The 13,740-nt window shown below is 35.5% G+C and overlaps 1 protein-coding gene and 1 long non-coding RNA gene across 12 annotated transcripts; both read left to right on the top strand.

The window, feature by feature from the left end:
• The first annotated feature begins 913 nt into the window (after positions 1 to 913).
• LOC137710874 (uncharacterized) lies at positions 914 to 9,140 on the top strand. Of its 11 annotated transcripts, XR_011065017.1 has the most exons (20): positions 914 to 1,315; positions 1,413 to 1,478; positions 1,572 to 1,640; positions 1,921 to 1,954; positions 2,058 to 2,115; positions 2,214 to 2,303; positions 2,453 to 2,515; positions 3,268 to 3,352; positions 3,537 to 3,654; positions 4,507 to 4,597; positions 4,957 to 5,431; positions 5,529 to 5,594; positions 5,688 to 6,070; positions 6,174 to 6,231; positions 6,330 to 6,419; positions 6,569 to 6,631; positions 7,384 to 7,468; positions 7,653 to 7,770; positions 8,623 to 8,713; positions 9,072 to 9,140. It is a non-coding gene; the product is annotated as an uncharacterized lncRNA (long non-coding RNA). The 11 variants fall into 11 exon arrangements; XR_011065025.1 differs by lacking the exons at positions 914 to 1,315; positions 1,413 to 1,478; positions 1,572 to 1,640 and having other exon boundaries at positions 1,648 to 1,954; positions 5,688 to 5,756; positions 6,037 to 6,070; XR_011065026.1 differs by lacking the exons at positions 1,921 to 1,954; positions 2,058 to 2,115; positions 2,214 to 2,303.
• Positions 9,141 to 10,916: 1,776 nt separating this feature from the next.
• Positions 10,917 to 13,740, top strand: LOC137710578 (protein NUCLEAR FUSION DEFECTIVE 4-like). Its single transcript, XM_068449642.1, has 2 exons — positions 10,917 to 11,437; positions 12,425 to 13,740. Exons 1-2 carry the CDS (start codon positions 10,973 to 10,975, stop codon positions 13,556 to 13,558), a joined length of 1,599 nt encoding a protein of 532 aa, XP_068305743.1. The 5' UTR covers positions 10,917 to 10,972; the 3' UTR covers positions 13,559 to 13,740.

Below are 13,740 nucleotides of genomic sequence, written 5' to 3'. Positions count from 1 at the left end.
AAGCTGAATGTTTACCAAACATAAAAATAGCTTCCAGCTTTTTTTGATACGATTTTTTTTTCAGAATTACCTCAGTTTCAAACCAGGCCTAAGCCTTATTACAATGGACCACTTTTGTTAATTTTTGGGTCATAGTCAGCCCAAAGCCGTGATGGGACATGATTATTTGACGCAATATGGTCCCGTGTTCTTAGATGTCTTCGGGCCCAACTATGTACAAATGTGGAAACTCATCATTTGAAATTCATGACTAGCCCTGAAGTCTTAGTATTATTCTTCTTTATTACAACACCCCGAGTGCCAGTTTCGATATTGGAGGAGAAAAATACAGCACGTGCAAATGGACTAGCACCAAACACATATTTTTCTTCACTTTATGTGCAAATGTGCGGTTCAAAGCTCGACTTAATTGGATACAAATTCGATACTTGATTACTATGATTAATTTAGCATGTGACATAATCAAATCTCTATCTTTAGCGTACAATATCATTTAGTAAAAACTCATATAAACTCGTTTGGATGTGCTTTTAAGATGACTGAAAATTTATGGTGAAAATATTTTTGAAAACAATCCTTAGTTAAAATGCAAGTAAATTCTAGAAAAACACATAACTGATGCTTCTTGTAGAAAGCACTTCAAGTGCTTCTGGAACCCAAAAATATTTTTTCTAAAAACGTTTTCAATCAATTTAAAGGAACATCAGAACGAGCCTATGTCTTTTTGTTAAAACAAAAAAGAAATAGAGAAACTCCGAACGAGTCTATGTCTTTTTGTTAAAACAAAGAAGAAATAGAGAAATTCTTAGGGCCCTCAATCACAACCACAAGCGAGTGGGCGGGTACTCAGAACATGCGCGAAAGATTCATGCATGGTTTAGGTCCCAGCACGCCAACATTATATATACTAAAAGCCAGTTGAAACTGGCACTGTTTAGCAATAGTAAAAGGACGGAAATGCCCTCCAAATAATTTTCTCAGCTGGGTTTCACTCGGCTTATGTACAGTGAAAGGGCTGTTTTGCCCTTTTGATTCCACGCGTCCATCATCCGTGTATGTTTTAGCTTTGGTTATTCTGGATCTTTCTTTTGCTTTCGCCTATTCTCTCGCATATCTCCAGTTGCTTTGTTTCTCACCGTCTTTTTTCTTCGCCTTCGCTTCTGTTTTCTTCATCGTGTTGCTTCGTTGTTCAAAACGTCGACCATTTTGCTTAGTTGTTCTCCGATTAATGGTCACAGGTGTTAAATTCTCTGCCTTTTTGGTTCGATTCCAATAATTTTTTGGGTTTTTGGTTGGTTGGACCCGGGTTTTCCAAGTAAGTTTTACATGTATATTACCGCACGGGGTTTCGATTTTCCATTTTTTTGGATTCTTTTTGTTAATATCTCATGGGCTTTGCTTTTTGATTTCAGAAATTTTGTGCCCATCTTGGGTTCGCTTCGGACTTGGTTGCGACCGATCTAATCCGGCGTTTCCAGGTGAGTTTTGCATGTTTATCAGCTTATATGGTTTCGATCTTTTGTTTTTCGTTGGATCGTTGTTGTGCGTGTCTGATGCGTTTTGTTTTCCAGATTCGGGAAACGGTCCCTTTCAGATTTTTGGATTTTCGATTCTGATTCTTGGAACTCTCTGTGCTAAAGGTATATAAATGTATTATTTGTTTTTTCCTTTGTTCCCTTTGCGGCTGAATTTTTTTTTTTTTGGTTTTGTTTTGGTGATTTGGAACATTTTTTGCGTGTGTTTGGGTTGTTAATTGGTGAATCTATGGGGTTTTGTGATTTTGGATTTAGGAATGGGTTTTATGTTGAAATTTCCTTTTTGTGATTTTGGATTTAGAAATGGATTTTCATTTTCATTTTTTTTTTTTTTTTTTTTTTTTTTTGTGACTTTGTGGATATTGGGTTGTTGATGAGATCCAAGGGCGGAGATCGGGATGAGAAGAAGATATTGAGAGGTTTGGTTTCATCTTCTACTCTCTCTCCATAACCGTTAATCCCCATTACCTTTCAATTTCATCTTCTACTCTCCCTCACTCTCTCACTCTCCTCTGCTCTCAGATGGCTCTTGAGGTCGCTGTCAAGGCCGTCTTGGGCGCCCCTCATCTTCTCGGCGATTGTACGTTCACAATTCTCTCTATTTCCCTTGATTTCCTTTCTGGGGTTTGATCAAATTTTGCTACTTTGGTATAATTTTCCATCTTTTGCTTCTGACAGGCCCTTTCAGCCAAAGGGTTCTTCTAACCTTGGAGGAGAAGAAAGTGCCCTACAAATTGCACTTAATCAATCTCAGCGACAAACCCAGTGGTATTTTACTTGGTTTGAATTTTTGATCCCGAAAATACATGCAGGCATAGATGGAAATATGTGATTTTTGTACTTTTAATGGATTTTGGTGTTTTTTTTTTTGGAGTGTCTGAGGAATTGGGTTTGGGGTTTTTGTTGGTGATTTGTAGGTTTACGGAAGTGAATCCAGAGGGGAAGGTGTCTGTCACTGAGGATAAACTTTTTGTTTTCAGGTTAGCACTATTGCTTTTTCCTACCAGTCATTGGTGTGCTGATAGTGTTGAGAACAATGCCTAATTTAGTTTAACTCTTCTCATTTTGATAATTACCTTTTCCACTGCCTTCTTGAACTTGCAATTAGTTTGATAGCATTTTGGTTTTAAGCGTTTATAAAAATATTTCATTCCAATGAACAAGTCATTGATCTATTAACTCTTATTTGTTGAAGATTTAGTGCTAAAAGCTATGAGTTACAAGTATTACATTCCATTCACCAAGTCATTGATATATTTAATTCTTATTCGCTAGAGGATTGAGATTTTAACTCTTCTCATCTTTGCTGCAGCCAATAACAAGAATAAACATTCTCCATTGCTTCGCCCGCTTCTACCAACAAATTGAAACCTAAACATTAAAATTTCATGACAACGATTTCACCCATTTATCATAAAATTGGTAGACATAACTTCATACCATCTCAGAGCAGAAATAAAGGTTTTAATTTTCGTTTACTTTGTTATTGCTCACTCTCTGTTTACTTTTCCTCAATTTAAGTCTCCAAACAAGCTACTGTTTGTAAGTCCTATCAATCTTCAATTTTTATTTTTCTTGCTTTGATTTCAGTTCTTTTATTACTAATTTTAATCATTTGTGTCCACTACTGATATCTTGGTATGTTAGTTTGAAAATGTGTCCCTTTGAATTTTAAAATTTGGCAAATTATTTGAAGCAATTCTAATTTTAGCTTTATGGACTTTACGAATAGGAAGATGAGGAGACAAAAAGAAGTACAAGGGGATGCATTTAGCTTCCACTTTTGAGGTTCCAGGCACCCAAAATCTGTCAGACTGGTGAGCTCAAAAAAAAAAAAAAAAAAAAAAAAAAATCTCATTTTGATATAGAGTTTGGATTTTCAAGTCTGGATTGGATTTAATTTTACATTTAATTTGATGGGTTTGATTTATATGCAAGGACTTTGCTTTTATTAATGCATAAAATATTAATTAAATTTTAATTAACATGCTAACTTTGTAGGTACCCTAGAATTAACAATGTAGCTGGAGTTCTCCACTGGCTTAAGCACAGTGGAGAACTCAAGTACATAACTCTCTATCTGTTTCTCAATCCTGGAACCTCTGGCCTCTGCAAGAAGGTTCGACTCTCTTTCTCTCTCTCAACACTTTTTTTATTTATTTATTTTTTATTCGTAATCAAATTTCCTTTGCATAAATGATAGATCTGTTGCAGTGTAGCTGCAAATCCCACCCTCTGTTTGTTACTTTGTTCCAATTGTTGCAATCAATTTTTCATTGTTTATTTGGTCAATTCTTGCATTGTTTTATTTGGTGAATTCTCGATTAACGACTGGTTCTTCTTGCTTGGTCTAATTAGGTAACTTAAGAATTTCATCTGTTGATTAAATTTCATGTGAGAAATTTTTTTTGTCCTGATGGATCTTTTTTTTTTAATTTTTTTTTTACCATTATTCAATTTTTTTTTTTAATTATGTAGCCGATGAGTTCGGTATTTCTTTGGAGTCTCTGCAAGTTTAAAGTAATCTATGTTGTTATTTTGATTGTGCGTTTGGTGACTGACGCTATTTTAATTAGAATGTTTTCAATTTAGTGTCATCTCAATCTCAATGGGTTTTTATGATATGCCTTATCAGTGAATTTATCTACATTTTTCAATGTTGGTCTCGACGATTGTGATCACTGCACTCTGGATTTTGTTTGAATTCCCAAATTAGTCGAACATTTGACAAGTGCTCCTTCAATAAATTTCAAGTAAAGAACGTCTACATATGACAATTTTAGGGTTTCAAATTCATTGGAAAATATGAAATAATATTGCATAATTTCTGATTAATGTGAAAAATTGGTACTTTTGTAGTGATATATGCTTTTGGAGAAAGTTGTAAAGTTTGATGCTTTCCAGCTTTAATCTAATTTTTCCATTATCTTAAGGTATAGATCCCCGCATTTAATTTACTTTTTCTTTTCAGAAGCAATTTGAAGGATTAAAATGTTATCATTTGGTATAGATGATCGTGGTTTAGCAAATTGATAGCGAGATGGAATACTCCTAACTATGTTGTAAGTTCGAATCACTCATCCCATAAGAGTTGCTTCATAATTGTAATATTCAAAACTAGATGGCTTTTTCAGTTATGGTTCAATTATTATTTTCCTTTTCAATTGTTATTCTTCATTTTTGATGTGGTTGCTGTTTGTGATTTCCATTCAATGTGATCCGTACTCTCAGTTTTCTTTTCAGAATTCCTCTCTTTGCCTTTTCCCAATGTTAATATTTTTATCCATGATAGAAATTTTAAGGTCCATGTTAATATATATATATATATATATATTTTTTTTTTTTTTCAATTTAGATCCTACAAGTTAAAGGTATTGATGATGGAATTAAATTCAACATTGCTCATTGTTCCTTATTGTAGATAAGGTTGTATAGCAGCAAAACGTAGCACCGCAGCATCGCGCGGGCAGTCTTGCTAGTTATATATACTAAAAGCCAGTTGAAACTGGCACTGTTTAGCAATAGTAAAAGGACGGAAATGCCCTCCAAATAATTTTCTCAGCTGGGTTTCACTCGGCTTATGTACAGTGAAAGGGCTGTTTTGCCCTTTTGATTCCACGCGTCCATCATCCGTGTATGTTTTAGCTTTGGTTATTCTGGATCTTTCTTTTGCTTTCGCCTATTCTCTCGCATATCTCCAGTTGCTTTGTTTCTCACCGTCTTTTTTCTTCGCCTTCGCTTCTGTTTTCTTCATCGTGTTGCTTCGTTGTTCAAAACGTCGACCATTTTGCTTAGTTGTTCTCCGATTAATGGTCACAGGTGTTAAATTCTCTGCCTTTTTGGTTCGATTCCAATAATTTTTTGGGTTTTTGGTTGGTTGGACCCGGGTTTTCCAAGTAAGTTTTACATGTATATTACCGCACGGGGTTTCGATTTTCCATTTTTTTGGATTCTTTTTGTTAATATCTCATGGGCTTTGCTTTTTGATTTCAGAAATTTTGTGCCCATCTTGGGTTCGCTTCGGACTTGGTTGCGACCGATCTAATCCGGCGTTTCCAGGTGAGTTTTGCATGTTTATCAGCTTATATGGTTTCGATCTTTTGTTTTTCGTTGGATCGTTGTTGTGCGTGTCTGATGCGTTTTGTTTTCCAGATTCGGGAAACGGTCCCTTTCAGATTTTTGGATTTTCGATTCTGATTCTTGGAACTCTCTGTGCTAAAGGTATATAAATGTATTATTTGTTTTTTCCTTTGTTCCCTTTGCGGCTGAATTTTTTTTTTTTTGGTTTTGTTTTGGTGATTTGGAACATTTTTTGCGTGTGTTTGGGTTGTTAATTGGTGAATCTATGGGGTTTTGTGATTTTGGATTTAGGAATGGGTTTTATGTTGAAATTTCCTTTTTGTGATTTTGGATTTAGAAATGGATTTTCATTTTCATTTTTTTTTTTTTTTTTTTTTTTTTTTGTGACTTTGTGGATATTGGGTTGTTGATGAGATCCAAGGGCGGAGATCGGGATGAGAAGAAGATATTGAGAGGTTTGGTTTCATCTTCTACTCTCTCTCCATAACCGTTAATCCCCATTACCTTTCAATTTCATCTTCTACTCTCCCTCACTCTCTCACTCTCCTCTGCTCTCAGATGGCTCTTGAGGTCGCTGTCAAGGCCGTCTTGGGCGCCCCTCATCTTCTCGGCGATTGTACGTTCACAATTCTCTCTATTTCCCTTGATTTCCTTTCTGGGGTTTGATCAAATTTTGCTACTTTGGTATAATTTTCCATCTTTTGCTTCTGACAGGCCCTTTCAGCCAAAGGGTTCTTCTAACCTTGGAGGAGAAGAAAGTGCCCTACAAATTGCACTTAATCAATCTCAGCGACAAACCCAGTGGTATTTTACTTGGTTTGAATTTTTGATCCCGAAAATACATGCAGGCATAGATGGAAATATGTGATTTTTGTACTTTTAATGGATTTTGGTGTTTTTTTTTTTGGAGTGTCTGAGGAATTGGGTTTGGGGTTTTTGTTGGTGATTTGTAGGTTTACGGAAGTGAATCCAGAGGGGAAGGTGTCTGTCACTGAGGATAAACTTTTTGTTTTCAGGTTAGCACTATTGCTTTTTCCTACCAGTCATTGGTGTGCTGATAGTGTTGAGAACAATGCCTAATTTAGTTTAACTCTTCTCATTTTGATAATTACCTTTTCCACTGCCTTCTTGAACTTGCAATTAGTTTGATAGCATTTTGGTTTTAAGCGTTTATAAAAATATTTCATTCCAATGAACAAGTCATTGATCTATTAACTCTTATTTGTTGAAGATTTAGTGCTAAAAGCTATGAGTTACAAGTATTACATTCCATTCACCAAGTCATTGATATATTTAATTCTTATTCGCTAGAGGATTGAGATTTTAACTCTTCTCATCTTTGCTGCAGCCAATAACAAGAATAAACATTCTCCATTGCTTCGCCCGCTTCTACCAACAAATTGAAACCTAAACATTAAAATTTCATGACAACGATTTCACCCATTTATCATAAAATTGGTAGACATAACTTCATACCATCTCAGAGCAGAAATAAAGGTTTTAATTTTCGTTTACTTTGTTATTGCTCACTCTCTGTTTACTTTTCCTCAATTTAAGTCTCCAAACAAGCTACTGTTTGTAAGTCCTATCAATCTTCAATTTTTATTTTTCTTGCTTTGATTTCAGTTCTTTTATTACTAATTTTAATCATTTGTGTCCACTACTGATATCTTGGTATGTTAGTTTGAAAATGTGTCCCTTTGAATTTTAAAATTTGGCAAATTATTTGAAGCAATTCTAATTTTAGCTTTATGGACTTTACGAATAGGAAGATGAGGAGACAAAAAGAAGTACAAGGGGATGCATTTAGCTTCCACTTTTGAGGTTCCAGGCACCCAAAATCTGTCAGACTGGTGAGCTCAAAAAAAAAAAAAAAAAAAAAAAAAAATCTCATTTTGATATAGAGTTTGGATTTTCAAGTCTGGATTGGATTTAATTTTACATTTAATTTGATGGGTTTGATTTATATGCAAGGACTTTGCTTTTATTAATGCATAAAATATTAATTAAATTTTAATTAACATGCTAACTTTGTAGGTACCCTAGAATTAACAATGTAGCTGGAGTTCTCCACTGGCTTAAGCACAGTGGAGAACTCAAGTACATAACTCTCTATCTGTTTCTCAATCCTGGAACCTCTGGCCTCTGCAAGAAGGTTCGACTCTCTTTCTCTCTCTCAACACTTTTTTTATTTATTTATTTTTTATTCGTAATCAAATTTCCTTTGCATAAATGATAGATCTGTTGCAGTGTAGCTGCAAATCCCACCCTCTGTTTGTTACTTTGTTCCAATTGTTGCAATCAATTTTTCATTGTTTATTTGGTCAATTCTTGCATTGTTTTATTTGGTGAATTCTCGATTAACGACTGGTTCTTCTTGCTTGGTCTAATTAGGTAACTTAAGAATTTCATCTGTTGATTAAATTTCATGTGAGAAATTTTTTTTGTCCTGATGGATCTTTTTTTTTTAATTTTTTTTTTACCATTATTCAATTTTTTTTTTTAATTATGTAGCCGATGAGTTCGGTATTTCTTTGGAGTCTCTGCAAGTTTAAAGTAATCTATGTTGTTATTTTGATTGTGCGTTTGGTGACTGACGCTATTTTAATTAGAATGTTTTCAATTTAGTGTCATCTCAATCTCAATGGGTTTTTATGATATGCCTTATCAGTGAATTTATCTACATTTTTCAATGTTGGTCTCGACGATTGTGATCACTGCACTCTGGATTTTGTTTGAATTCCCAAATTAGTCGAACATTTGACAAGTGCTCCTTCAATAAATTTCAAGTAAAGAACGTCTACATATGACAATTTTAGGGTTTCAAATTCATTGGAAAATATGAAATAATATTGCATAATTTCTGATTAATGTGAAAAATTGGTACTTTTGTAGTGATATATGCTTTTGGAGAAAGTTGTAAAGTTTGATGCTTTCCAGCTTTAATCTAATTTTTCCATTATCTTAAGGTATAGATCCCCGCATTTAATTTACTTTTTCTTTTCAGAAGCAATTTGAAGGATTAAAATGTTATCATTTGGTATAGATGATCGTGGTTTAGCAAATTGATAGCGAGATGGAATACTCCTAACTATGTTGTAAGTTCGAATCACTCATCCCATAAGAGTTGCTTCATAATTGTAATATTCAAAACTAGATGGCTTTTTCAGTTATGGTTCAATTATTATTTTCCTTTTCAATTGTTATTCTTCATTTTTGATGTGGTTGCTGTTTGTGATTTCCATTCAATGTGATCCGTACTCTCAGTTTTCTTTTCAGAATTCCTCTCTTTGCCTTTTCCCAATGTTAATATTTTTATCCATGATAGAAATTTTAAGGTCCATGTTAATATATATATATATATATATTTTTTTTTTTTTTTCAATTTAGATCCTACAAGTTAAAGGTATTGATGATGGAATTAAATTCAACATTGCTCATTGTTCCTTATTGTAGATAAGGTTGTATAGCAGCAAAACGTAGCACCGCAGCATCGCGCGGGCAGTCTTGCTAGTCTTTACTAAAGCGGTCACTATTGTTAGGTCTTAATCATCGGCAAGGTTGTCGACATGCAATCTAGTGTACAATATCGGGCATGTTTGTGGCTTTTTTTACACTCCAATCCAATCCATGGTAGATTCATACAAAACAAGACTATCGCCGTTTGGCAAATAAATCCAAGGTTCCACTATTTTAGAGAAGGCTATAAAGGTCCCACCGTTTTAGAGAAGGTTATTTTTTTTATATGCTCCTGGAACTTTAGTTTAATCTTACCTTTATTCTCATAGGTGTATTTACGTCATTTTGTTTTTGGAATTTGATTTTCGTCTCATTTCTTCACATTTCGTTAAATTCGTTAAAAAAACTGTTAAGTTTGAGACGCGACACTAGTGAAGCCTATTACGTACTAACATGTTTGCCACATTAGCTTAAAAATATATTTAATATTTGAAAAATGTAAAAACCATTAAAAAAATAAAAAATTTTAGGAACAAAATAGCGCAAATTTCGTTTCAAAGAATAAACTAAATTGAACTAGAGTTTCAAGGGGAATAACAAAAAATATGCTTTAGAGAATCAATAACACATGGTCTGCTGCTTACTTGGCATAATTGGAGGATCATTTTTAATTTGTGGAAAAAGATACATGCAATTAATTAAAAGAAAACTAATGAAAATGACTTGAAATTTTGAATTTTAACGATAAGGACAAAATAAAAGGTAAAATGAATAGTACTAAGATTGACTTTTTAGTATAAAACTGTGGTAATTTCATTAAAGTTCTCATTAATTAATCATTATGGTAATTTCATGTGATGAGTTGAATCTAAGGCAATCATACTTCATACTTGTCCCTACAAGAGAAGGAATCTTATCTCCCATTTTTGGTGCGCAATATTAGACAAAACCACACAAAGAAATGAATTCTGCAAACGGACACCTACCAAAAGATGCTTAATCATTTGGGTAACGTTTATACTTTTCTTTCAGGAAAAAAAACAAAAAAATGAATTGTTATTGACACTTTAAAAATCTCATTTTACACTTCAAACTTTTTATAATTAGGAAGAAAAATACGTTAGTGAGAAGTGTAAAATGAGATTTTTGGAGTGCAAATAACAGTTCCAAAAAAAAAGAAAGTGTAATGTGATGCATTAGCTTTCAAGTCCACTCGTAATAAAATGGTAATCGAATATTTTGCAATGCATCATCAATTTTAAAAATAATTAAAATTGATTTTAGTTTTCATCCTAGTGGTTGTCAATGAAACTTGTGCATTAAAAAAAAATTATAGGCATTTGACTTCATCTTTGTTTTGCCGTAAAAAGACAAATAGAAAGTAAAGAGTCAAATCACTCAGCCGCTTCGTCAATTATGACATTTCTCTTAGAGAAAACGTTGATATTTTTAGTCTTGGTTGACTTATTTGGCATTTCTTTAGAGATGGTTTTAGAATATATAATTTGCATGGTTGAATGCTGACAGTTTCCGACCTTGTCATTCCAATACTAGTGCATCATATACACAATCAATGGATTGTATAAAACCCGTCAAACGCATCACAAATATATAATTTCTTGAGTCGAACTTAAAATCTCAAATTATTATTCAACAGTAACGGATAGAAAAGATCAGGATGAACCTTTATTGCAGTAGATAAGAAAGTCAACAGAATTGGGCAAAATCTGAAAATAGGCTGTGACAAAATGTGTGGTGGTAATCTTGAAATTTTGATGTTTGTTCCGCACCAAAATCGGAAAATCATCATAGACAAACCAATAAATTGGGAACCCAAAAAATAAAAAAATATCAGATTTCATTTCCTCAAAACGAAGGAAAACTGTGAGCTGAAAAATATGGCCAGGACGGAGAGGCTGAGTGGCAGCAAGTGGACAGCCACGGCGGCGAGCATATTGATCCAGTGCGCCGGCGGATCCTCCTACGCCTTCAGCGTCTACTCCTCGGCGCTCAAGTCGAGCCAGGGCTACGACCAATCGACGCTCGACACGGTGTCCGTCTTCAAAGACATAGGTGCCAACGTCGGCGTCTTATCAGGGATTTTGTACTCCGCGGTTGCGCTTGACCGCCGCCGAATTGGGGGGCCCTGGGTGGTGCACGTGGCGGGGGCAATCCAGTGCTTCGTCGGGTACTTCTTCCTGTGGGCTGCGGTCACCGGATTGGTGGAGACGCCGCCGGTCGCGGTGGTTTGCTTGTTCATGTTCCTTGCCGCTCACGCCCAGACTTTCTTCAACACCGCTGACGTGGTGACTGGGGTCCACAACTTCTCTGATTACGGTGGGACCATCGTCGGCATCATGAAGGTAGACAGATACATTATTTGTATATGAAGCATTGATTATCGCTGAATACTTACTCTTCCTCCCACGACGTCGTTTTGGGTTGCCTTGTCACATTGTTCATCACATGATTTTACACACTGGTATACTTACCACATTGCACGTCACATGTTTGACTTATAGACTTCTATGAAATAATGTAGAACATTTTACAAATTTTTTTCACCAAAAGGACAGTAAATCGACAAATTTTTTTTATCATAAATGGTCTCTGAAGTTGACCTAAGTCTTCATCTTGATCCGTAAAATTGAAAATCAACCAATGTATTGTCTTCCCTGAAATTGGTTGTCGCAAATTAATATATCATTCTGTTATAATTTCGTAAAAAACTTTGTTAGTTGATTGATCAGAAAGATCAATTGATTTGTGACAATTGAATTTATAAACGACGTAGAAAGTTTCACTTTCAATGATCAAAATGAAGACTTTGATCTATTTGAAACACTACAATAAATACTAGGGCATTTAATGGACACTAAATGTGTGTCATTGTCACCTTTTGTGAAAAAGTTATAATTTTTTATTGGAGTAGTAATAAGTTATATGTGTGCATTTTTCCATTTTTTTTTCTTTCAAAAGATGGCATGTGTTTGAATTTAATGGTTAGTTCTATTTATTTTTTTTTTTCCATAAAAATGGTTTTGTATTTTATGAAGATATAATGAGGATTCCCTTGCTCCCTTAAATCTCTTGTACTTCAAAGAAAGTCATTGCACGCTAGGCCCCTGTATAGGGTTTCTGTTATTTTTACAGAAATGAAAATTCAGTTTTCAATAAAAAAAAATAAAAACGTGTTTGGATGGTTGCATATGTGGATTCGGCTAGTAAACTAGGGCAATGTGCTCGCCCCTGACAAGCGAGTTTGATTCCTCTCTTCGCAGATTAGAATATCGTCTTGTGAAAAGGGAAAACATGCTATTTTCAGATTATTATGATTATTTTTTGGGCAGGGATTTCTTGGTTTAAGCTCGGCAATTCTAGTCCAAGTCTATGACACATTCTGCCAAGGCAAACCCAGCACCTTCATTCTCCTGCTGGCATTGTTGCCCACATGTGTCTCCATCTTGTTCATGCTTTGGGTCAGAATCTATGAAGCTGGTAGAGCTGCTATTGACAAAACGTACTTGAACATCTTCTCTGCTTTTGCTCTCCTCACAGCTGCTTATCTCATGGTCCTAATCATACTCCGAAACATCTTTTCTTTCCCATCGTGGGCGAGCGGTCTCACACTTACGGTACTTCTTCTGTCTTTGCTTGTTTCACCCTTTGGAATCGCCATCAAAGCACAAAACTTGCAACCCAAGAAAGACCCTGAGACACTCGACGATCCTTTACTCGAAAACCCCGAGCCAGCTTTAGCAGCCTCCAAATCCTCATCATTTGAAAACCTTACAGATCATGAAGATATGAATTTACTGAAAGCTATGGGTTGTGCCGATTTCTGGTTATTGTTTATTGCTATGGTTTGTGGGATGGGGTCTGGATTGGCCACCATAAACAACATGAGCCAAATTGGGCAGTCTCTTGGCTACACAACAGTTGAGATCAATTCCCTTGTTTCTCTATGGAGCATATGGAATTTTCTAGGCCGGTTCGGGGCCGGATTTATCTCAGATTACTTGCTGCATAAGAAAGGATTGGCAAGGCCATTGCTGATGGCTGCCACACTAGCAACCATGGCAGCCGGCCACATTGTGATTGCATCTGGCTTTTCCGGGAATTTGTACGTGGGTTCGATCCTAGTTGGGATTTGCTATGGCTCACAGTGGTCACTTATGCCCACAATCACTTCTGAGATCTTTGGGATAAGACACATGGGGACTATTTTCAACACCATTGCCGTAGCCAGTCCTGTTGGTTCTTATATTTTCTCCGTCAGAGTAATCGGGTTCATATACGATAAAGAAGCTTCCGGCGAAAATGATGATTCCTGCAGCGGCACTCGCTGCTTCATGCTGTCGTTTTTCATCATGGCTTCTGTTGCTTTCCTCGGGTTTCTTGTTGCTCTTGCTTTGTTCTTTCGGACGAGGAGATTCTATGACTCGATCGTGCTCACAAGACTGCGGCATTCTTCTCCGAGGTAGTGAGTGAATGTGAGCACTTTGTGCAGAGACCAAAGTCGTACTGTAGTTTGAGGTAGTGAGCTCTCTTCAGGAGTGGGTTTGGTTTCAATCGGTTTGGGTTTTTCGCCGAAAGCAAAAATCGAACTGAAATTGCTATTTGATTTGGTTTTTTTATTCGATTCAATTTAATTTTGGTTCGTTTA

The sequence above is a fragment of the Pyrus communis genome, chromosome 12 (assembly GCF_963583255.1).
Source record: "Pyrus communis chromosome 12, drPyrComm1.1, whole genome shotgun sequence".
In the NCBI taxonomy this organism is placed as follows: Eukaryota; Viridiplantae; Streptophyta; class Magnoliopsida; order Rosales; family Rosaceae; genus Pyrus; species Pyrus communis.
Note: the sequence above shows the minus strand (reverse complement) of the source record. Positions and strands in the feature narration are given on the sequence as shown.

Coding starts and splice junctions, on each gene's coding strand:
- LOC137710578 (XM_068449642.1), top strand. CDS start 10,973: ATGGCCAGGACGGAGAGGCTGAGTGGCAGCAAGTGGACAGCCACGGCG. Junction 11,438..12,424: donor CCATCGTCGGCATCATGAAG/GTAGACAGATAC, acceptor TTTTTTGGGCAG/GGATTTCTTGGTTTAAGCTC.